General features: G+C 37.9%; 1 protein-coding gene across 2 annotated transcripts in view; it reads left to right on the forward strand.

The window, feature by feature from the left end:
• Positions 1 to 24220, forward strand: part of PELI2 (pellino E3 ubiquitin protein ligase family member 2) — a 190070-nt gene extending 165850 nt beyond the window's left edge. For both annotated transcript variants that reach the window (XM_045396461.3, XM_045396462.3), the window contains exons 3-6: positions 1717 to 1818; positions 11133 to 11330; positions 12948 to 13136; positions 19266 to 24220. In XM_045396461.3, the coding sequence (XP_045252396.1) occupies positions 1717 to 1818; positions 11133 to 11330; positions 12948 to 13136; positions 19266 to 19832 (1056 nt within the window). In that variant the 3' untranslated portion in view covers positions 19833 to 24220. The remainder of the gene's footprint in view (positions 1 to 1716; positions 1819 to 11132; positions 11331 to 12947; positions 13137 to 19265) is intronic.
• The last annotated feature ends 1042 nt before the right edge of the window (positions 24221 to 25262 follow it).

Here is a 25262-nt window from a genome sequence, read left to right on the forward strand (position 1 = left end):
TTATACACCATAGACATTTTATGCAATATGTATATGCCATGAAAGTTGTGTTGGAGTTGATATATTTGTAAATTGAATCCATTTAAAATGCAATAGATACTTTATAGGAAACCCTAAAATAAATTATTTTATAATCACGTCCTGATTGTTAATTTTATAAGTTTGAGTTTAATCAATTATTTTTCTTAAAGTAGGTTTTTCACTGACTATTAAGATAAACGTCTACTTTTTACAAGTTGTTTTTCAGGTTTATTGAGGTATAATTGACAGATAAAAATTGTATATATTTAAGGTGTACAACACGATGATATATATACACATTGTGAAATGATTACCACAAAAGTTAATTAACACAAAGATTACATCCACTTAAATTGAAAATAGTTCTTTATAAATTTGGCTTTCAAAAACAGTCACTGTCAGTGAATTTATCTGACTCAGATCAATGAAAATTTAAGACGATGTCTGTTAGTAGTGTTGAGTACTTGAAGAAGTATTTTTTAGTTTCCTGACCATGTTAAAGAAGTATTATCTTAACGAAGCACATAAAATAAAACATCAGCTCAATCGTGAAATTCCTCAGGGCAGATTATTAAATAACCATGAGATTAACCAGGCTAACTTCAAAGTTGATTTGGCATGTTTTACTGTTTATTGCTGTAAGGAATTACATTAGTCAAATATAGATGTTCAGTACATTTTCATTAACATGCTGTGCGTGTCCAGTTTCTTCTAGATGCTTTCTTGGTCTTCATACAGTGTCATCATTCAATAAATGTGTAATAGAAAAGCTTATTAAAATTTTGTAATACTTAATGTAAAAGATTAAAAATAAAGATAAGTTAAAGTAGAATGAATATAATTGAAATAATTTGGAGTCCACTTTGTAACGATTTATTTGTTAATTTAGAAACATTAAAAGTATGTGACCACAACTTTTTGTTCAAACATATCACTATGGACAAAATAAGAATGATGTCGTATTATTCGTAGGCTATTTGAAAAAGAATATTAGCCTTTTCTAGCCTAAAATTTGAAAAAAATAAAATTGCTAGTTACCTTATTTATTAGTAAAGTAAATATCTGAGATAACTAGTTGTTTATACAAGATTTAAGTGAGATGTAGAACACAATACAAATATGGTTATCATTGACTAGGATAACCATATGTTATTGTATTGAAATAATTCAATAATTATGTATTACTATATTGAAATCTCAATTAGAACATTATGTATTATTATATTGAAATCTCAATTAGAACATTGACAGATTTTCCAGTGATTCTTTTGTTATGTTGATAATCTCTATCACCTAGGAAAAATAATGTGACTTATCTGTTGTGTGAAATCTTAAAATTTGAAATAAATGACTATATTAGTCTAAAAATTCTATTACTGAATTTAGGTAACATGGAGAAAGTATGTGTTTTTCTAAGAATCTGATTGAATCAAGTCTTGCAAACTGGTAAATAAACTTTGATTTGATTTAAGTACAATATTGTTCACTTTAAGACAGAATATTTGCTAAAACCAGAATTGTAACTCTCGGCTTGTCTGTGATTGAGGGAATAGAGCATAGGGAAAAACCCTGACTGTGTGGAAAACGCTGGCTTGTGCTGGGCTTTGCTGGTAGAGTGATGGCTCATAACTACAAGCAGAATTGATAAGTTGTTGAAATGTGATTCTAATGGATTTTTTAAAATTTTATTATTAGGCTATCAGCTGCAAAGGTCAACACAGTATATCCTACACTTTGTCAAGGAATCAGACTGTGGTGGTGGAGTACACACATGATAAAGATACGGATATGTTTCAGGTAATATTTTTCTTTTTTAATAGAAATTTTAGCACATTTTCCTTTAATTCTGTATTTTTTATATGTAGTCAGATCTTCCAGCCCAGTGTCCAGGGGAAAAAAGTTGAAGATAATATAAAAATTATTCCTGTTTGGTTGTTGAAAGATTAAGAAAAAAACTTAATTAATTAATTGTAAAAGGAAATTATAAAGGCTACATTCTCAGACCTCAGTGCAATAAAAATAGACATTAATAGCAAGAATAAAAATTTTAAAAGCTAACCACTTTTAAAACCAACATTTTCAGAATACTTTCTAAACAACACTTGAATGAAAGGGATATCCAAACTACATTTATAGACCTTTTCAGAAATATCTGTGAGAATATCATGTAGCAAAACTGACAAGATGAGGCCAACATCTTACTCAGAAGAAAATGTCTTAAGTGCTTCCATTACTAAGAGGAGGCAAAGAGAGAGAGAGAAAGAAAATCAAAGGACTAAACATTTATCTCAAAAGTTCTTTTTTGACAAAGGACAGCAATTAAGAAAGTATAGGATGGGTTTGGGCATAGTTTTAGTGGTATATAATATAAAGTCCAGAAGTACATCAAAAGAAAGCAGAAGGAAGGAAAAAAAATATTCGTCAGTTAATGAATTTAAAAAGTAGAAAATAAATATATTCCAGATGTAGTACTTTAAAATAGCAAACAGTTAAAATTTGGACTAATAACAGAAAAAAGCAAGCTTAAGTTGGAATTGGTGAGGCTTTGCATTTCCATATGGAGAGTTAAATTATTACATAAATGATGTCAAAACAAACATCAAAAAAGTATGATAAATACTAACATTATACTCTGCTAAAGTAAATTCTAGAGAATAAACATTTACATGTAAAACCGAAAGAACAAAAAGTTCTAGAAAAAAACTTAGGAGAATTCATATTCTTGGAATAGGGAAGGATCAATAGTAAATGAAGAAATAGATTTTACTGTACACATTTTCACTTATTTTTAAATGTCACAAAAATTAGAAGTCAAACTAGAGACAATTAGGGCAACAAATCAAGTAGACAAAGGATTGACACCTGCTATACAGTAATCACTTTTCCCATGCTTTCAAAAATGGACAAAGAACAAAACATACAATTCTCAGAAGAAGAAATATAAATGGCCAATAAATATATAAAAATAATTTTAAAATACCAAATGAATTAATAAAATACTCTTTATTACCTATTAATTGGAAAATATTAAATAATACAGCACTGTAAAGCATTGTATGGAATTGGTCCCCCTGGTGGGACTGTGAATTGGTGCAGCATTTCTATAGGGCAACATTGCAATACTACCATGAATTTCAACACTCAGACCAATTGACCCAGTAATTCTAACTTCAGTCATTTTTATACATAAATAATTAAGGAATATGAACAAAGATTTGACCAAAAGGTTGTTCATTGTAGTGTTGTATATGCTTGTAAAAAAGTAGAAATAAACGTACACTTCCAGGAGTAGGTAAGAATGATTACAGTATGGTGCATTTAAATGCAAAATACCGTGCAGCCATTACATGACTATTAAATGGGAATTACAATAAAATAAGTGAAAAAAGGCATATGTCCATCCACTTCATGCTTTATTTTTATATGCACACACATAAACATAGGTATGGAAGACAGATGGAACTAGAAAGAAATGCCCCAGCTCTTTTTCCATTTTCTGTAACATTGTGAAGTGCAGGCCTAATCTGGATCACCTAAGTCAGTACTTTTGATTGAGAAAGAAAGAAAATTTTATGTGGTTTTTAAATGTATTTGTAGTAGTCCTGAACTTCAACACCTCAGACTGATAAGAAGAGCCAAAGACAAATTAAAAATGGGGGAAATATTTACAATTTGTATCACAAAAGGTTAATGTCACAAATATATAAGATACTCCTAGAAATCTCTTTTTAAAAGTCCTACAATCAGATAGACAAATGAGCAAAGGATTTGACAGATAGTTCACCAAATAAGGAAACGAAGTAGCTCTTAAAAATAAGAAAATATGCTCAACCTCATTTACAAAAAGAAAAATGTGAATTAAAACCACATAGAGATACCACTTTTTACTTGTCAGATTGGCAGAAATCCAAAAGGTTTTGTCAAAGATGTGGGGAAAACAGACACTATCCTACATTCTGTAAATTGGTATAGCATTTATGGGGTAGCAATTTGAAAATACCTATGAAAAATACAAAATGTTTACGTAGTTTGACTCAGCTCTTCTCTTTGTAAAGCTCTTCTTTCTAGAGACTTACCCCAGAGATATCCTTACCTACATGCAAAATGCCATTTGTACAGAGTTATTGCTCAAAGCATTGCTTAATAGGAAAAGATTGGAAACAAGCTAAATGTTCTTCAGTAGTGGACCAGTTTAGTAAATTTGGGCACAGCTGTACAGTGGAGCCCTCCAAGAGTATAAAACCGAACAAAGAAAAGCTATATGTATAGCCACAGAAAGAGCTCCAAACATATTAAATGAGTTAAATATTAATATTATTGAATATATTGGGTCATATTGGTAATATATATTCAATTAAAATGTTACTAAATTAAATGTTAAATAATATTAAATATTACATTATTATTTTTATATTGTAAAGTATTACATTATTAATTTAATATTGTAAAATGGTTTAAATAATGCTTATATGCATTAAAAAATCTCCAAAATGATTAACAAGACATTAACGTAGCAGTTGCCTTTGTGGGGAAGGGGACTGAGCAGGTGGTATACAGGGAGATATTTTACACTTTTCGAGTTTGGAACTATGTGTATTTATTAGATATTTTAAAACTAAATAATCTTAGATAAAATATATAGTCATAGTTATAAACATAGTTATTAAAGTGCCAGTTTGAACTCAAAAATAAAATTTATCATGTTTGGGCAAAATCTCCATGCCATTCTGTTATATAATCTTATAAATGTCTTTTCTTCTTCTTTTGTTAAGGAAAATATTTTCCTACATAAGTATATGCATATTCTTCCCTGTTGATATTTTTATGAAACTTCATTATTATATCTTTTTCATACTCATTACAATTATTTATTTTCAATTTATAAATTTTTTTCCCTACTTATAGTAGCAGTAAAGATTTTAAAGTTTTTTTTACAGAGAGTTCTTAATCCTAAAAAAAGTGGATCAAGCCTATTTCACTATTGTCCATGATACTTTTTTACCACTTAAATTCAAAAACTTACTGTGATGGTACCTGTTATAGGTAAGTCAGGTACTCTCAAAGTGTGAGACATTAAATTCCTTTAAGAAGAATCTTGTTTCTTCGGAATTTTTCAGAGTTTCATAGATATTCTTTAGCGACATATGTGTCACATAGTGTATTCCGCACTATTGAACAGTCACATTTGACTCACATGCTCACTTTCTTCCCTCACATCTCTGCAGAATGAATTAAAGATTTAGCTGGACTTTTTCAGCTTCCTATTACTAACTTCTAAGTACATTATGCATACTTCCTATTTTGTCATACAGAATATTAAAAGACTCAAGATTTAATAAAACTCCTAATTTTTAAACTGGAGATTCACAGCAATGAAAAATACAATGACTGTTAATACAGTTTGGTGCCACTGCTTTGAATCGTGCCAAAGCACCAGCAGCTTTACCCACCAGTGTTCTAGCACCATCAGTGTAGAGACCAGCACAGTGGAAAAGGCAGTTAATGTCTTTGTATTATTATGAAGGTAGTTTTGGCCTCATGTACCTAGACCCCATGGCAGGGTCTCAAGGACCCTCTGGGGCTCATGAACCACATTCTGAGAATACCAATTTGTACCAACCTCTTAATTTCATAGCTGAGAAATCTGGGTCTTTGAAAGGAAAAGTAATGTAAACTAAGGTCAGAGGAGGCTTTAGGGGCAGAGCTAAGATTTAGGTCACTGGGCTCTTCATTCTCTGAATAGTACCAGCTCAGCCTCTTTAAATAAAGTATGGTAAGCCAAGCAAGAATTCACATGTTTCTTAAGGAAACATAACACATTACACACACAGACTAACTGGACCTATTAGAAGGATCCATGGCAGATCATTTTAAGCAGAGAACTAAGCAACTCTCAGAAGACCTTGAAAAGATAGATTTGTTTCCACGTTTTCCTCCTTTTAACAAGTTTATATTTCCAAAACCTACTACTGACAAAAATCACCGAGCAAAAAGCACTACAGCACTCACAGTTCTCAAGTATGGACCTCAGTGTGGAGAGTTTGTTCGTTTTAGTCATTCCCATTAAAATGATTTCTAGGGTTAATTGAGTATCTAAAGGCAGAATATCAGAATGAACCAAGAAAGGGCTTTATGCTGCATTTCCCACTGTGAAGTCAAGTTAGTAGACTCAGAACTCAGAAATATTATGGCCTGAGGGGAAAAATCAAAGCTAGATCTGAATTTAAGGTATGAGAAAGAGTAAGATCTTGGTCATTATTGTCTGGAGTAGGGGTAAAGAAAGAAAGAAACTCTAACAGGAAAGTGAAACATAAAGGAGAAAATAGTTCATGGAAGGAATTAGAGGAAGTGGTGCATTGTCTTGACTGTGCCTAAAGTGCAGTGCCAAGTGCCTTCTGACCAGAGGGGCTAGGAGACTGACTGGGTCCTGCAGCCAGTGCTCAGGGGTCCTTTCTCTCCGATTTCACACTTTCACAGGCTTCGAACCTGGTACTACAAGGCCTAACATTTTTGGGTTTTTGTTTTTTTGTTTTTTTGTTTTTTTTTTTGGTTTTCAATTTAGTTGATTTACTGTAGTTTTAGATGGTAACATTTAATTAGTATCTATTAAGAGGAAAATGTTAAAGAATGTCTACATTTTCTAGTGGGTATTTCTACAACCGTTGCACATGAGCAGGCTTGTGCAGGTATGTGCGTATCTCATAGGATTCGGCCTCCCTGTCATTATCTTCCAATTATTATTTTCATCTCTTGACCATCTGCTGTGTCAGAAACTCCTTTGGTGGCTGGGGAGAGAGAACTAAGGCTCTCCTCTCAAGCAGCCTACATCTGGAGGAGGCAGCAGACCAGAAATAAGCAAGCCCTTCAGGCAGAGGAAACAGTGAGTGCAAAGGCTTCAAGTCAAGATCACAGTGGAGAAGGATGGCAGTGAACTTCGTTGGACTTGGAAGGGCAGGTAGAGGCTGAGAGAGGTAGGACCTTCAGGCCAGGTAGAGTTTGGGATTTATTCTAGGAGTTTTGGGAAGCTGTTGGAGGATTTTAAGCGGGAGAGAGGTATAATCTGATTTACGTTTTTGTACGATTTCTCAAACTACTGTATGGAAAAGAATCTAGGTGGCAAGTATGAAAACAGGGAAACCAATTTGGAGGCTAAGGTGATAGAACCCAAGTAAGAGATAATGGTAACCAAAACCAAAATGGGAAAAGTGGAAGGATTGAGGATGTGTTTGGAGGTTCAGCTGACAGTGTTTACACAGGGCTGATGTGGGCATGGAGGAACGTGAAGAACTGGGTTATTCTTGGGTTTTGACTTTTGGCTTGAGCAAATTGGATGTCAGTCAGTCATTGATATAGGGAAGCCCCAGGGGGAAGGGGGATCCAAGTTCTGTTTGGCACATATTACATTCGCGATATTTATCACACATACAAGTGGAGATTGGGTATGCTGGTCTGAAGCTCAGGGGAGAGATCAAGACTTTCAGCTGATAGGTGGGATTTGGTGATACTATCTAGGGAGAGAACAGAAAGAAAAGGGAACGGGGAACTATTTACCAACTAGCCTGAAAGTTTCATTATCTTAGTACCAGGTAGAGATGGACCAGGATATGCTGGTTCAGCGTAAGCCCTGGATTTAGCAATATATTGATTGTTGGAATCAGCGTGAATGGTTTCAGTAGAGTTGTGGGGAAGGAAGCGCAGTTGGAGTGGGTTGAGGAAGAAGGAAGTTAAAGATATGGGTGAGGAAATGGAGGAAATAACTAATGACAGGTTTTCTAAGAAGTCTTGCTGTTAAGTGAATCAGAGAAGCAGGCCTGGAGCCTGAGGGTTGCTTGCAGGTGAATGAAAGCATTTTTAAAAATGGGAGACTAGTCCAGAGCAGTGCTACTCAAACTGCACTCCCTCTGCCCAGCAGTGAAATGTTTGTTAAAATACAGAATGAGATGAGCATACAAGTTGAGAGGAAACCTTCATGACAGTTTGGCATTGCCGAAACATCCAAGCAGATGATCATTTCTCAAGTACTCATTTTTATTGTATGTTTAAAAGGCATCAGTGACTAGTTAAAATTTAAAACAACAACAGCAACAATACTGGTCCTTTAACCACAGAGTTTGAGAAGCTCTAGAATGTGTGTGAGAGCTGATGGCACCATCCAGTATAAAAGGAGAAATTGGTGACTCAGGAAAGAGAGGAGATAGTATTAGGAGCAAAATCCTTGGGAAAGGGAGAATATTGGAATATCAAGTGTCGATGGAAAGATTGCTTTTAGATGGGAGCAACAACTTTTCATCCTTATCCCAGGAGGGAAGTCAGAAAATAAAGTGATTGATGCAGGGAGATGGGTAGGAATTGGTTGAGGGAGGTGAGAAAAACGGGAGGCCCTTCTAGATGCTTTGATACCATCTTACCTGTCCTGGCTTCAGCTAACATCCAGGCAAACCCAAACTTTTCTTATATGTATAAAATTTAACATACTGAATGGAGCAAGTTCTCACTGTAGCTGGTTATATGACTATCAGCACTCTGTGACTATCACATGAAATTCAGAAGCATCCTGGCTTGCGTGCTATATGAATATCAGATGAAATTCAAAAGCATCTTGGCTTGTGTGCATGACTGCCTTTAATGTAGAGTTGATCCAGTAGTCAAAAGAAGGGGCAAGCTGCAGGTGTTCCACATTTGAGTGATTTTTCAGGAGGAAAGTTACTTAGTTTTATTTTTTGTTTTGTTTTGTTTTCGTGGAAAAAGCAACATGAGGCTTGCGTCATAAAGTATAAAATTTTACCAGCACTCTAGAGGTTAGATTTAAGTGGAAGCAAACTGATAAATCATACGTATGACCAATCAAGGTAAGTGTCATGACTTAAAATCATTGATCCTACCAGTCTGTTCCAGTTAGAATAAAATTTCCTGTTTTACAGTCAATTTCAATGACTTCATCAAGACATTAATTTAATACATTTGGATGAACTCAGAATGTGGCCCTTCTAGAAAAGAGTAATTTCTGTACACAAGAAGGAATAGTTACAAAACATTCAAACCAGCAGAGTGATTTTGACTTTGAACTTATAACAGAGCTTGAAAAGGCATTGCCCTCTTCCATGGAGATTAACAAATCTTGGGACAGTGACTGTTGCTGTGAGGCTCCAGGTTTGGTGAGATGACTGGAAAATTCTAGAATTTATCATGTTTTACTCCTAAACTTCATTGAAATAGAGGCTCAGGACGGGTTTGCACCTAAGTTTGAAGTTGGCTTTGTTTTCACCTTTATACTTTTCTCTATTTGTTAAGTATTTTGCAGTAAGTCTTCATTACTTTTCTAATTTTCTTTTTAAAAAATGTTTAACAAAATTAAAGCAGTCTGAATCAGTAGAGCTTCCAAGTTACCCGGTTTTTAAATGAATCTAGCAGAGAGGAGATTTTGCAGCTTTAGAAGGATGAATTATATGATTTTATAATACATCTAATTTAGATTTTACATTGCATTTTTTAACAAGTTATGTGTTTTCTAAACCTGAAATGCATATATCTAGGCAATATGCATCTGTTCAAATTGTTAAGTGTCAATGAAACCAGCAGTTTAGTTCATTCCAGGCATATTTCATTAGGACAAGAAATTAAGGGTTATAAAAAACAAGAGAAAATAGGTATCTGTGGTCATTGGTTTTAGAAAGATAGTCTGTGCATGAGAATGTATATATGAGATTTACAAAAGAAATTTGATATTGTTCTAGGAAGCAAGCTGAGCTAAGTGATACAAGATTTTTTTCTACTTTATTCATTTGGATGAAAAATGTATTACATTGCCTAGTTTGTAGACAGAACTTTGAGACCAGAGTAAAAATATCTTGGAAATTGACTTTTGGGAGCTTTATGTGCATACGTCTCAGGTCTCTGCATTCCTCCCATTGGCAACTTCAGAATCAGAGTTACGGTTGTTGGGAGAGAACAATATCATATTTAGTGAGAAAGTGTTAATTTAAGTATAAGTGATTTTAACCTAAGAAGTCCTTTTGGCACATAAAACACTTAGCACTGTTTTCCAGTTAGAGATTCATAAAGCAGAATTACATAACTTTTCAAATATTCCATATTGAGGATTTTCATATTTGTAAACAAATATTTTTCCTAGTTCACAGGAGAGAGTAATACCTGTCTTACTTGAATTGATTGAATAGGACAAGCTTCATTAAGCCTTTATTGGATGCTTTGTTAGAAGCTTTGTTAGAACTTTGTCACATCTTCCTAATGAAATACATTCTTTCTGGCAGCATTTAAATCTTTACAAAGAAAGGTTAGCCAATATAGTATTATTGACAGTCTTTTAGACTTCCACAAGAGAGGTTTTAAAAATTTAAACTTGAAATGCCAAGACCAGCTTTTGAAATCTTTCATTTGACTACATCCCAAACTTTGGGCTGGCTTCACATCCTTCTCTTTCATGCTGAGTAGTGTTAATGGACATTTATCTCTATGTCTGGATTAGGGCTGTTCTTGCTCAGTGCTGGGAGTCACTGTTGGATTTACCTAACAAGGAAAACCATTCTGTGGAGCTGGACAAGAAAGTAGGAAGCAAGAGTTCCTTTATTTAAAATCTTGCTTTTTTTAACCCCAGAAATAGGAAAAAAAAAAATTGTCGTGAAAGTAATATTGCTTCCCGGATCCAAGAGATGAAATCTGATGAGTGGCCAAAGATCTACTGTTGTCCTCTTAATTGAGCTTTTTCTCAGTACTTAAAATCTAATGAACTAATGAGTGGCATAAAGTGAGTGAAGCAAGATGAGTAAGTTCTAGAGATCTGCTGTGCACCACTGTGTCTGTAGTCAACAATGACTGTATTATGTGCTCACATATTTCAGAGGATACATCTCGTATTGTGTTCTTACCACAGTACAATACAATTAAAAATAGATATCTCTAATATTTGGTTACCCTAATATTTTCCCTAGTCAAATAGGAAAAGGCACATGAATGAAAATCTTGCATTAAATTCTAACCCTCAGAACAAAGATAGTGAGTGTTAAAGGGATCCTGAATGCTTTTTCCATGTGAATAAAATACAGCACCCTGCTATTTTCCGAGTGAATCACGAGTACACTTGATTTATTTAGGTGGGCAGATCAACAGAAAGCCCTATCGACTTCGTTGTCACAGACACGATTTCTGGCAGCCAGAACACGGACGAAGCCCAGATCACACAGAGCACCATATCCAGGTTTGCCTGCAGGATCGTGTGCGACAGGAATGAGCCTTACACAGCACGGATATTTGCCGCCGGATTTGACTCTTCCAAAAATATATTTCTTGGAGTAAGTACTGTCAAGAAGTACATGATTTCTAGAAAAACGCTTGTGATTATGACATGGAACATTCAATTGGAGCAAAAAAAATATTGGCTTTGTATGTTGCCTCTGGTGAGATTTTGAGATTTTAGTTTTCAGGTGGCCAGTTAAAATCTGAACGTTAGTAAGCATTACTTGCTATTCATTATATTTTTTATATTGTAATATTTACAATATAAAAAGTACTTTTTTAAAAATATGCCTGTAACATTGTCCATAATGTATTTATGGCAGTTAAGAGGCTTATTTCAGAGAGAAAAATAAATGGCCAAATTTAGATCATTAGGGCTTAGAGGAAAATGTTAGTGATTCATTCCTTCAAAAATGTTTTATTGAGTGTTTGCTATGTTCCATACTGGGCGTTTTAGATGTGGGATTACAGAGATCAAAACAGACTTGAATCCCAACCCTTATAGGGTTTCCTTGTAAGTGAAGCCCAGAAGTTTTAGTGAATATCCAGGTTTAACATAGTTTCCTTTTGAATTAGGATATTTTTGCAGGAAAAAAAGAACCCACTTAAAATGGTCTAAAATCAATGCAAATGTACTGTTCCCACATAAGAAGTGCTGAAGAAGGCCAGCTCCCGGGTTGGTGGTTCAGTGGTTCTGTGACATCCAGGGCACCGGGTTGTATCTGTCTTGCCTTCTGCCTCCCATGGTGCACCAGCCTCTTCATGGGAGGTCTTCTTGTGGGTGAGAGCTGGCTCCTGCACTTTCATATGTCCCCTGCCACATGACAGCTTCCAGCCAGAGAAGAGGGTGGCAGAAGCACTGTTTCCTCCTTGTCTCTTCTTAGAGCACAGACACCTTTCTCAGAAGCCTCCGAGAAGATATCCTGTGTCATCAGTCAGAGCCCAGTCATGTGCTGTGCCCACCTGTAAACCAGCCATTGGGAAGATGGCTGGGAGTGTCGTGTTGGATTAATCAGGATTCCCCCCACCAGCCCCAGCCATGTGAACAGTAGCTGAGCTCTATCACCAAGAAAGCTGAAGGGAAGAGCTGTGGCACAAGCACCCAAGAGTGTCTGTCCTATCATCATGTCAAGCTACATGTGCCATCTACCTTTGAGAATTTAAACACTGATTGTTGTGTAAACATAATGACCCTGACTTGTTGGCTTAACATTTTTTGAATTTTCTAGCTTTAATAGAAAGTCTTTCTTTATGGCTATCCTTTTTTCTCTATCCTGACAGTGAGTACATAGAAAGCACTTTTAGATATCAGGATAAGGACATGGCACAAGTATAACTGAAAAGAGAAAACACATCAGATTCCTGGAATCTCATGGGGTTGTGGGGAGGGTAAAAAGAATCTTAGAGGGAGAAGTCCAGGCATCCATTTTTTGCAAATTCTTGAGAACTATAATATGTGTCCAGTGATAAGTCATTCATCCATTCAACACTTCTTTTATAGTGTCGAAATAATTGTGTATTTTATCCTTGTGATTATTAGCTTTAAATAGAAAATGAAAATGCATCACCTTCCTCCCCTCTGCCTCTACACAGTGTATTAAAGAAATTCCAGAATCCTTTCCATTTCAACATCATCTTAACCTACTTTTTCTGTTCTGCCATGTGCTCTCCAGGAAAAGGCAGCAAAGTGGAAAAACCCTGATGGCCACATGGATGGGCTTACTACTAATGGTGTCCTGGTGATGCATCCTCGAGGGGGTTTCACCGAGGAGTCCCAGCCTGGGGTCTGGCGCGAGATCTCTGTCTGTGGAGATGTGTATACCTTGCGAGAAACCAGGTCGGCCCAGCAACGAGGAAAGCTGGTGAGTGCGCTTCACTCTGCAAGACGTTCCAGACTACACAAGCCTAACTCCAAGGCTGTCGTTTTTCCCTCCCCTGACGTTTGGAACCTTTGTGCAGGTCCAAGCGCCGTGTACCATAACTCAGCAGAAGCAGAATTCCACAAGCCCCAGAAAGCAAGAGGGAAATGGCCTTATCTCCTTCAGTGGTTCAACTTTTTGGGAGTAAATTGTGTTTTGCTCCTTACCACCTGAAGAATATTTTTTATTGTATACCTCACCACACAAATCTGTTTTAATTCACTTTAAGAAGAATAAACTTACTTTTAGTGTAAAACTTTATTGATTTGGAAAACATTTGAGCAGTCCAAAAACAATTAGTAAAAATTATGAATTAAGGAATTATTTACTAGACTTTCTGGAACTAAAAATAAGTCAGCTGGTTTTCCCCTTGAATTCCTATATATTAAGGCAGAATTCTCTATACTGTCCACCAAAATCATAGTTAGAACTTTTTACTTGAGATGATTTATATATTGCATTGACCTGGCATGTTAATATTTTCCTATAAATATCACCACTTATACCCGTGCCCTAAAGCAGTTTTTTAAACCCATTCTTTCTTGGAGAATAATTATAATACCTTAAATGTGTAACTCTGAGTTTCTGATCTTGCCATAGCCATATAGCACAGCCACTGATTTTTAGTAAACTCTCCATTCCTGTACTTTTGCTTAATTTGCTAGGTAGAAGCTAGAATGAGAGAGAACAAATGTCTTTTTCTAGAAGCTAGAAGAGGAGTTCTTCAAAACTCCCACAGAATAAAATGTATGCGGAATAGAGAATTTGACCTAGCACTTGTTAGAAAGATCATCATCAAAAATGTCTAAGATGGAAAAAGAAGCTGGGGGCTGTTTTGCTAACCTCATTTGCTGTTCTCTACTGGATGTTTGTGTTTAGGGAATGGTTATTTTTATTTCTATTTTACACCGTTTTTCAGCTACAGGCACAGCTTATGCGTCTTACAGTGCATTATGGCTGAATAAAAGAAGCATTTTCTAAAAAAAAAAAAAAAAAAAAAAAGCAAATTCAATAAATTTTGTATAAATGTTTTCAAGAAATTGTAAACAAAGAAGGAAATGTGAAAGCAGTTTTTCTAAATAATCTTTTGTTTCTGATCACTGGATAGTTTTATGCAAAACCGACCTAGATTGGCCAAACTGGTTATTCATCATTATAACAGCAAGAGTAAGAAGTCAGTAAATGGTTGCTGGGTGCAGGCTCTGCATTAACATTTTTGACATTAGCTCACTTCATCTGCACAGCAGCCCTCTTAGGGAAGTAGAGTCATCCCCATTTCATGGATGAGGAAGATGTGGCATAAAATTAAAGGTTGTCCAGTGTCACAGAGTTAGAAGGTGGCAGCCGATGAGATTCAAATTCAGGTCTCCCTGATGGAGAGCCTGGACACCTAATACTACTCACTCAGTACCATGTTGTGGGGAGCTGGGGATGGTTTACACCTGAGCATTTGCCTCCCTGGGTGAGTATAAAGCATGCACTAGAGTCCGTGGGGAGCGCCTTTGTCCAGGAGGGCAAATCACAGGATGAGTTTCTCGTCCACTCTGGTTATTGTGTAGCGACTCTTCTTAGGCTGCTACATGTGCCGGAGAATTTTACAGTGTGACTGAAAAGAAAGAACTCCAAAAATGGCTTCTATTAATGGGTTGTATTAAATATACAGGCTATTTTTGAAGTTAGTCCCTATAAGCGACACTTAAAACTCTGTAAAATTGTGCCGTCCCATTTGATAGCATCTGATTAACCTGACCAGTTACAGAGGCTTCCATCAGCCTGACCTTGGGCTTATGGTACACTGAACGGATAATCCTTCCTGCAATCTCCTCTTGTTAACCTCTGGAGAACATTTTTTTGGTCTGTCTTCGTGGAAAGTTTACTGACTCTTTGAGCTTCTGTTTTAATTCATGACTCATTGGTCCTGTACATGTTGCTGGTAGCATTCGATATAAATTATGTTTATCTGGAGATTAGATTTTGGGGACAGTCTCTGGCAGTACTTGTCATTTGCAGTCTAATACAGCAATTTGGGAAATAAAGTGAGCTGCTAAAAGTCTAAAATATTTGTTAAAACAGTAGTAGTCACATTGTGGAGCTAGTGCTGGTGGAAGATTATGTATTCATGTCATACTCAGCATTTGATATGAATCAATATACTAATGTATCTGTAACCAGAAATCACCATTGTTTTTCATTATTACAGCAAATGATGGAACCTCAGAAAGGTATACTAATCAACAAAATTAATTAAATGTGGGGGAAATGTCTTTTCAGGCCTTTAAACCCTGAATAAATAGGTGAATGGAATTTGAATTGTGCCCTACTTTTTTAGCTAGTTAATGATAACATATGGTAACATTTATAATATTAGTCTAGGGGGCCCTTGAGTATTTAATTAAATTATATATGAAATATTTTATTAAACTAAACTGGCTTTGTATAAAATTAAGTAAATTCAGTTAAGTTGATTGCATACCTAATTTTAGGTGAAATTATAAAAATAACCATAGAGTAACTATGTTCAGGCTCTAGCAGGTGCTTTACATTAATTGTCTTTCCAGTGTTGCTTAAAATAACCTGTGAAGTCAGTGTTGTTAATTGTGTCCATCTATAGATGAGGAAACCTGGGCTTTAAAAGGTTAAGTCACTTGCTAATAAGAAGTGGTGGATGGGGGTTGACTTCACTACCCTGTGCTTAGATAGTTGCTATGTAGGGGCCATTAGTTGCCATGGTAGAGGCCAAATGTCTCTTGCTTCCAAAGTACTGTCAATTCCTGTGCCTGCTCATAGCTTTTCTTTTGTGGTAGAATTTAAAAAATAAAATCTGAGTTCATGCCTACTAATGATTGCTAAATCAGACCACCAGGTTCCAGTCCTGGTTTCGCCACTTAGTTCTGTGGTCTTGAATCGATGATTTAACCTCTCTGTGCCTGGCTTCCACATCTCCTAAATTGGAATAATAATAGTACATGTCTAATAGGATTGTTGTGAGAACTAAATAAATACAGTAGCTGGAAAGGATTGGAACAGTGCTGGACACAGTAATGCCCCATAACTGGCTGGTTGTTATTACTAAGTAGGGGATGCAAACTGGGGATATGGCAGAAAACACCACGTCCACGCTCTGCCCTCGAATTGCATGGTCTGGAGGAGGTCACAGACCAGGCAGCAGATCAGCAGATACTGTATGATGAGCACAGTCATGAGAAGGCACCGAAGGTACTTTCCCTTCGCAGCACACCTACCCCAGATGTGGGAGTCAAGGGTATGTGGAAAGTAAAAGGCCATACCCCCCAGATTTATGATAAGACTTTATTGTTTACTAAGAAGTGCCCTGCAGGAGGAAAAGGGGGTTGTTCCACAGCCAGAGGCTAGGCCACCACCACACCTCAGCTTCTTACCACATCAGTATGATCCTTTAGACACAGTTTTATCCTGCAATGAGGCCTCCCCTGAGAATTGCCTGTGGTCAGCAAGGGCAGGAGCCTCATGACACCAGTTGGGGGAGAGGAGAACATGGGATGCTCGGTTTCGTGGTGGGGCGGGGAAGGAGCATCAGCAAATTTCAGGCTGTTTGAAAGGAGTCACAGTGTGTGTCCTATACAGTATTAAGATTTATCATTTTCTTGGGACCTTAACTTTTTCTAACAACTAATACTTGGGAAGGGCTGATTTCCTCATGACAAGGAAAATGTCCAGGGCAAAGTGACATCTAGGTGAGACCTGGATAAAAAGTAGGAGTTTGCCAGCCCAGGGCTCAGCTGGAGCAGGGTGTGCTGGGGTGGAGTATTCTAGGCAGAGGTTGCTCTTGCACCTGCCTGTGGGCAGTCTGAGGTAGTGCCTTCTTGGACTCTAGGTCCTTGCAGCTCATCGCAGGGCAGTCCTGGTTTCCAGTTAGGAAGAGAAGAGCTACAGCAGGAGAAGTCAAGTGACTGCATTGAGAGTGACCTTTTAAGTGTGTTAAGAAGCTTGGGCTGTACCCCAAGGGCAGCAGAGAGCCGCAAAGTTCTTTGGACCAAAGATTAACAAAATTTCTAGTGCTTCCCATACCTCTCTCTTTCCTTTACATGGTTCTTTTCCTCCACTCCAGCCCCTGGCTCTGTCCTCAGTCCCCACTGGGACCCTGCCTGGGCAGTGGCATCCATTCCCACAGCTTCACCTAGGTGCTGGTAATATCCCAGATATGTTTCTGCGAGCCTGATCTGTCTCCCACGCTGCATCACACGTGCCTTGTATGCATTACCACCACCAATACTCTGCACACTCCTCACATTCAGCACACCCAGAACTGAACTGGCCTGGCTTTTGCTGTTGAACTTATTTAGTTCTCACAACAATCCTATAAGACATGTATTAGCATTATTCCAGTTAAATGGATGTGGAAGCCAGGCCCAGAGAGGTTGGTCATTGACTCAAGACCACAGAGCTCCTCAGTGGTGAAATCAGGATTTGCTCTCATCTGCCATTTCTCCTGTGTTTCTCTGTCTGTGGAAAGCCCTGTTCTACCCAGACAACCAGGCACGTAACGGGCTCTTGCTCAGATCAAGAGCTGAGTGCCATCGAGTCTAATTTCTTTCTCTCTACTCCCTGTGCCTCTGTCTCTTGCCACTGAGACTGTCTTTGTTGAGGTGTACTCATCCTCTCTACCCAGAGAGAGCACCAGGTGCCTCCTTCACCACTCATCTTCTACCCCTCCAACCCACCCTCCAAAGTTCCAGAAGTGACCTTTTTGAAAGGCAAACCAGTTCTTGTGTAGTTACCTAAACCCCCCACCAACTCCCTCTGGGCATGGACACCAGCCTCCCTCTCTCTCCCGCCTGGGTCTCTCGCCCCACCCACCCAGTGCCCTGAACTGCGTCCATCCTTGTTCAGCCTGGCTGCACAGCCTCGTCGAACTCCCTGTTGCTCCCTCGGCGCATATGCCATTTGGCCTCTCCTCCCTCTCCCTGCTGTGCCTTCCTGCTATCCTCCCTACTGAGGCCTGACATCTTTCTCAAATCTCTGTTAAAGAAAAACCTTTTAGAAACCATTTCTGACCATCTGTCATCATCAGAGTAATAGTAGCAGGTATTTACATAGTGTTTACTGCGTACCAGACAGTGTTCTCTAAGAACTCTTTGCATTTACTTATCTAACACAACCACCTTTTTTAACGTTTACACAAGGGGAAACTGAGGCACGGGGAGCTTAAGTAATCTGCCCAGTGTCATACAGCTAATAAGTGGGAGAGCCAGCGTTCAAACCCAGAGTCCACACTCCTGGCTGCTATAGATTTGTGGCCTTGCACAACGCTTTACTGGCCTTCATGCACTCTGAGCTCTGGGCATGTCTGCCTTCCACTACTGAAGAGCAGGATGGCGAAGAGGTTTTATTGGCCTTTGGTAGCCCCAAGGCTTAGCATGCGTCTGGCATGTGGAGGCAGTGGTCAGATTCTTGCTGACCATGCCTAGCTGCTGCTTGTCAGCTGTTAATCAGTCTTGTAAACACTTAGTGCATAGTACAGGCCTCCTTCTAAAAATGAAGGCTCATGTTGAACTGTTCAGCTTCAAGCCTTACAAATGAACAAAGAAAGATAGATTCAAGGTGGAGGAAGCAAAGGGTCACCAGGGGTGCTTTGGACCCTGCTGTAATGACTACAGGCCCCCAGCAAGGCCTTCTGGATTGGCTGTGGTCAAGATGAGGATGAGTCTCCACTGGATGAACTGGTAGGACATCTCTCGTCCTATGGGATCAGTGAGTCATTGTGTTACTGACTTAAGGAGTTAAAAAGAAAATCTTAGGAGATTTGTGAAGTTCATTAAAATAACCACTATAGTAATTGAACATGTAAAACTAGGTATACATACTGTGCTCAGGGCTTTGTATATAAGGCATATATGTATTATATCCAGTGATCAGATGAGGAAACTGAGGTTTGGGGAGGATAAGTTACTCCCCCAGTTCTGTTTTTGTGGGATAAATTGCCTCCCTGTGTTACCTTCAAAGATTTTTTTTTTCTTGTTTTGAGAGGAAAGAGTCTTGGAGTGATTTGCTTGATTTTGCTTTTAAAAGGCATGTGTCTCAAACTTGTTGTAGGTGGAAAGTGAGACCAACGTCCTGCAGGACGGCTCTCTCATTGACCTGTGTGGGGCCACTCTCCTCTGGAGAACAGCAGATGGGCTTTTTCATACTCCAACTCAGAAGCACATAGAAGCCCTCCGGCAGGAGATTAACGCCGCCCGGCCGCAGTGTCCCGTGGGGCTCAACACCCTGGCCTTCCCCAGCATCAACAGGAAAGAGGTGGTGGAGGAGAAGCAGCCCTGGGCATATCTCAGTTGTGGCCATGTGCATGGGTACCACAACTGGGGCCATCGGAGTGACACGGAGGCCAACGAGAGGGAGTGTCCCATGTGCAGGACTGTGGGCCCCTATGTGCCTCTCTGGCTTGGCTGTGAGGCAGGATTTTATGTAGACGCAGGACCGCCAACTCATGCTTTCACTCCCTGTGGACACGTGTGCTCGGAGAAGTCTGCAAAATATTGGTCTCAGATCCCATTGCCTCATGGAACTCATGCATTTCACGCTGCTTGCCCTTTCTGTGCTACGCAGCTGGTTGGGGAGCAAAACTGCATCAAATTAATTTTCCAAGGTCCAATTGACTGACACCCTTGACAGCCATCTACGACTTTATTAACAGGTTACTGTGAAGATTTTGCCACTAACTCTAGATTTTACCTTTTTGTAATGCTGTTTATTAGGGGAGGGTGACGGGGCTGGAAATAAAGAGAGGGGACACACAGTGATGAAACATGGCAGGAGTGTAACAGATACCAGTGGTGTGTTGCATGCCCAGAACAGCAGCATCGTCATTGAAGTCTGCTTGATTAAACCATAATATCTTTGTAATAATTGGATTTAAAATGCCATGCTTCTATTTTTAACCTTGGGTTTTTAACCAAGTTTTGTTTTTGTTTTTGTTTTGTAATCTTGGACAAGACTTTAAATCATATTTTACAGATGTAGAAGAAAATGTATTCAAAAGTGTGGGCTCATGAAGTTCCCTTCAGTGCAGTGTGGTGTAGGTGTGACGCGAAGGGCACACAGTGTCTAGAAATACTTGATCGTGGCTCCAACCTGACCAGACAGCAGAGGGGCGGCTCTGTACAGTGTGACTGGTGGACAGATGGCCTTAGACACAGGTGGTTTTGAAATCTGGGGCTTCTTTCTGATTTATTTTTCTGACTTGTTGGGGGAGAGAATATTCATATCTCGTGGGCTTTTTTTTTTTAACTTCAGTGGAATTTACTTTAGATACTCATTCATCAAATACATGGCACTTCACAGACAATTTTCCGTAACTTTTTAGCCTGTCTTTTGTTATTTCTGCCTAATATGATTTGCCCCTGATACTCATCTTGCACGGCCAGAACTCTTCGGTTGATTACAATACATCAGCTCTTAAAAACTCACTAACTGAGGATAATTACAGTAGTAGACATGGTCTGGGTGCTATACTACCATGTTTGTTTGCTGACTGAATTAAGATTTAAGAATGATTAAAAATAAGCTTTTACTTTTTAAAACCACTTGGGGTTTCATAAAGCTTGTGGGGTTTTTTTGTGGTTTCTTTTTCCCTTTGTTAAGAAAGCCAAATTCTATGAGTCTGAAAGCAAACCAATCACAATGATACAGGCATTTTTGCGCACACCCTTTTTGCCATCTGTCACCTTCCCTTGCAGCTTAAGGAGCCCAATAAGTTTTGGAAATGTTTGCAAATCAAATTAAATTTAAGTGGGATCATTAGATATACACAACACCAAGTGGTACGTCTGCAGAGATAATTCAAAATTCCTGATTTTGAGAGAACAAATGAGTGTTTGCTGAGGATTAATTAAATCAGAATTTCATATGAGCTCCACCATTCCTGTTACTTTCATTTCATTTTGGTTAATAATTCTTGGATGCTTAGCACCAGTCGTATCACTGCTCCCAGAAGGCAAAGATCCTTTAGGACATGAGACTAGTAGAAGCTGGCTGAGATAAAATAAAACCCTGCCACATGGAGTAAGTATTTATTTAAACTAATGTTCTCTTAATTTGACCATTGCAGATTTGGGTGACTTTTTTTAACCTTTGTACATATACGTAATTTATATGATTCTAATGTACTATATCCATACTTGAATTGGTTTTTTCGTATTTTGCCTACTGGCAAATATTTTGCCTATTTTCAGCCATTCTAACCTATTTGAGTACCCTTTTCCTTAAAGTGATATGATATATTACTCTTGATTGCTGCTGCTTAATTTGACATAATATGTTTAAAGTTCAGCCTCTCAGTTTTAATATAGCTTTATTTTTCAATGGAGATCGTTGTTTAGGATGAGACATTTTTGGTTTTGGTTTTTTTGGATAAATTTTAAGTGATGTGAAAATCTGACAACAGTCCTCTTATGGATAGCTTGCTCTATTCTGTATAGCTTACTCTACCTGCAGACAGAAAATGAAAGAAAAAATGGACTTGCCTAGAATAATATATTTAATGCCTTTTGATTTAGCCAGAGCCTCTGATGATTAGCTTTCGCTGATAGAGTTTGTCTTTTCAGCCTATAATTCTTTGGGCCCCAAAGAATGATAAAGGAGGCACTCTTTCTCTTTTCTTGCTGTACGCCTAGAAAGTGGTTGAAGGATTCTTGCTGCCCTAAAACCATCTTGTAAGCTAAATGGTCTTGCATCCAGAAAGGCCAGATTTTACCTACCAAGAAAAAAGATATTTTTCCAGAGAGTTAGGTATATCATAATTTTCCATTTCAAGTCCTGTTTATGAATCTAGTCATTCTGCAACGTGACATATCCCCCAAGTTGGACACATCCCATAGTTGGGCATATGTCTAACTAAAAGTTTCTGACTTTTAGTAAATTCAGCTTAAATGTAAGTTGAAATTTGGGTAATAATTTCCAAGCTCTTGGAAGGGGTAACAGTGAACCACCCTCCATGGGCTCCACATCTTTTCCTTTGGCTTCCAAAGTGAGGTCCCGTCCACCCTGCCTAAGGAACTGCAGAGAGGTGGCAAGTCAGCAAAAAGGACACCAGGCTGTTCTTGGCCACTTGTGGGAAGATCCATTTATAATTTTGACTAAGGAGATTCTTTTTTCACAGTTGAGTTAGTTTGTGAGAATAAAGAACTCTATAGCTCACCAAGGTAGAGAAATACAGTTCAGAAAAGTAATTTCTCCAAGGTCACTTCTTTTTTTATGTCTTGCTTGCCATCACTTTAAAGGACTAGCCCCACTCCCTCATGTGCATACACAAGGAAATTGCAGACCAATTAGTTGTTTTGGCCTGACTCTAATGCCTTTTGCAAGTAGCTTTCCAGAAGTAAAAGCCCCAGTGATGTATTCCCATAGAAATATTTTTCAGTTGTTTATGTCGTTTACTACAAAAAAAAAAAATGATTCAGAGTGGATGGAGTACAACTCTGAGTATTTTTCTAGTCCGGAATTTTTTATTAATAATCGGTGCTGCCGGGTCATGCATGCTGCAACTCTCAACATTTCCCTTATTTGGTTCAGCTTTTAGCAAAAAGGGCTACAGTTTACCCTGCAGAGTAAGTATTAAGGTTTCTGGATTTTTTTCCCCCAACTGTGGCCCGAAATAATTAAAATCTGTTAATATAAATAGAGAGCATATTTATCATTCCTCGATAGTTAATTATAGACTTTGGTACCTTTGTGCCTCAGGGAAGCCACGTGATATAACTGGTTATAGAATTTCAGGGTTAGGGTTTAAAGAAAGGAGAAAGCCATTGGAAAAATGATGGGCTCCATTAAGGAGACTAATGAATCTGGATGCAGAAATATGCCAGAAACTGGCATAAACATGATTGTAGTAGAATTTATTTCCCAGTACCAATAGGGAAATTATTTTAAGTTATTACATATACTGTATTGGGAAAGTTGAGGAGAACTGTTTTCTTCATAAAGCTTCAATGTCTTTTTTTTTTCATGGAAAAACTCAAACCTCTGTTATTTGGGAGCTCCGTATTGTGTGGGCACTTATGAGAGTTTTCCGCTTAATTGAAGTGTAATGTAGGTTATGGAATCGTTATCCGCAGTTCTATGGTTTTGTTCCACTTCTTTTCTTTTTTAAAGTCATTCTATTCTTTGGATGTGCTTGAAAGGGTGTGTGATTACACCATTGTTAATGCTGGGTAAAAACTATCTTCTTGCAGCCTTGCCTCATCACAGTAGAATTTCTGATAGACAAACCACAGGACTTTGATTTTAAGCCAAATCCAGCTCCATCCCTTTACTGTCCATCTTTGCGGCTTAGGGTGTGATGCTCCTCCTCCTGTGCGGCCAATGAGACAACTTCAGCACCTTTTTAAAAGAATCTAAGCATCACTGAAGCAGTAACGCAAAAAAAGGTTCAGTATTTTCTTTTTAGTAAAACTTACATCCTTTCAAATAAGTTTTTGCCCTCATGAAGAATCCCTAGAGGAAGATAAGGAAAATAAGTATTTTCCAGTTTTACTTGACAGTTTCTAAACATGTTTCTAAACAAATAAAAATAAACTCAATGAAAGATGTTTCTTTTTAGCTGAGATGACAGATTGCTTCTCTGTATTAAATAGTCTAGACGTTAAGGGGATGGTCACATTTACCATGTATTGTGTTATGAGCAGTTAAATTTTATGAATATATTTGTAAAATTGTTGTTTTATATTTCATGTCAAATTGAAAAGCTTATTTCTTCACTCTTGTACCTGTGGAAATACAAGCCATTTTACAGGAAAAATATCTTCAAAAACTATTAAATGGATATCAGTCTGTTTGTGAGCCATTGTCTTCAGATTCTGTGGTTGTCACTGAGTTCATCAGGACATTTAGTAGAAAGTTGATACGAGTAGAATTGATTTTTTTCACTTCTCTAACTTCCAAGGTAATCTCAAACTGTTGAGTTTATTAATTGTTTTATATTCTGCACAATACATATTTAAACCTGGATTATGAAAATCCCCTACGTTTTTTAATTAAAGAAATTTCCTTGGTGCCTGTGTTACTATTTCTTGTGACATTACATCACTGTCAAATAAATTTAACTTCCAGGGGAATTTAACCTGACTTGTAGAATTAAAAGTTCCAGCTACTCCGGAGGCTGAGGCAGGAGAATCACTTGAACCCGGGAGGCGGATGTTGCAGTGAGCCAGGATTGCGCCACTGTACTCCAGCCTGGTGACAGAGCGAGATCCATCTCAAAAAAAAAACAATAGCCGAGTGTGGTGACGGGCACCTGTAATCCCAGCTACTCAGGGGGCTGAGGCAGGAGAATGGCTTGAACCTGGGAGGTGGAGGCTGCAGTGAGTTGAGATCGTGCCATTGCACTCCAGCCTGGGCAACAAGAGGCTCCGTCTCAAAAAAAAAAAAAAAAACAAAAACAAAACAAAAAAAAAAAAAACCACACATGCACACAGTATAAAAGATTTAAAATGGCACACCTGTATAGGACATTTACCAAGAATGGAGCTTGCAGGATTAGAATTTTGCTCTGGCGGAGTGAGTGAGTGAGTGAAGACCGAATGTGAAGACCTAGGACATTACACTACACACTAGAAACACTGTGCACTTAGGCTACACTAAATTTATAGAAAAAAGCATGAGCCAAGTAACCTTAGCATACTGTAACTATTTTACCTTCTAAACCTTAATTTTTAACTTTTGACTGCTGTAATAACACTTTCCTTAAAACACAAACACATTGTACAGCTTACAAAAATATATTTTCTTTCTCTATATTCTTATTCTCTCAACCTTTTTATATTTAAAATTTTGTTTTTAAACTTTTTTATTAAAATCTGAGATGCAAATACATACATTAGCCTAGGCCTACACAGGGTCTGGATCATCAATATCACTGTCTTCCACCTCCACATCTTGTCCCACTGAAAGGTCTTCAGGGGCAGTAACATGCGTGGAGCTGTCATCTCCTACGATAACAATGCCGCCTTCTGGAATCCCTCCTGAAGGACCTGCCTCAGGGTGTTTTACAGCTAACCTCTTATACAGTAGGACTATATTCTAAAATAACTATGA

This window comes from Macaca fascicularis, chromosome 7, assembly GCF_037993035.2.
Source record: "Macaca fascicularis isolate 582-1 chromosome 7, T2T-MFA8v1.1".
Lineage (NCBI taxonomy): Eukaryota > Metazoa > Chordata > Mammalia > Primates > Cercopithecidae > Macaca > Macaca fascicularis.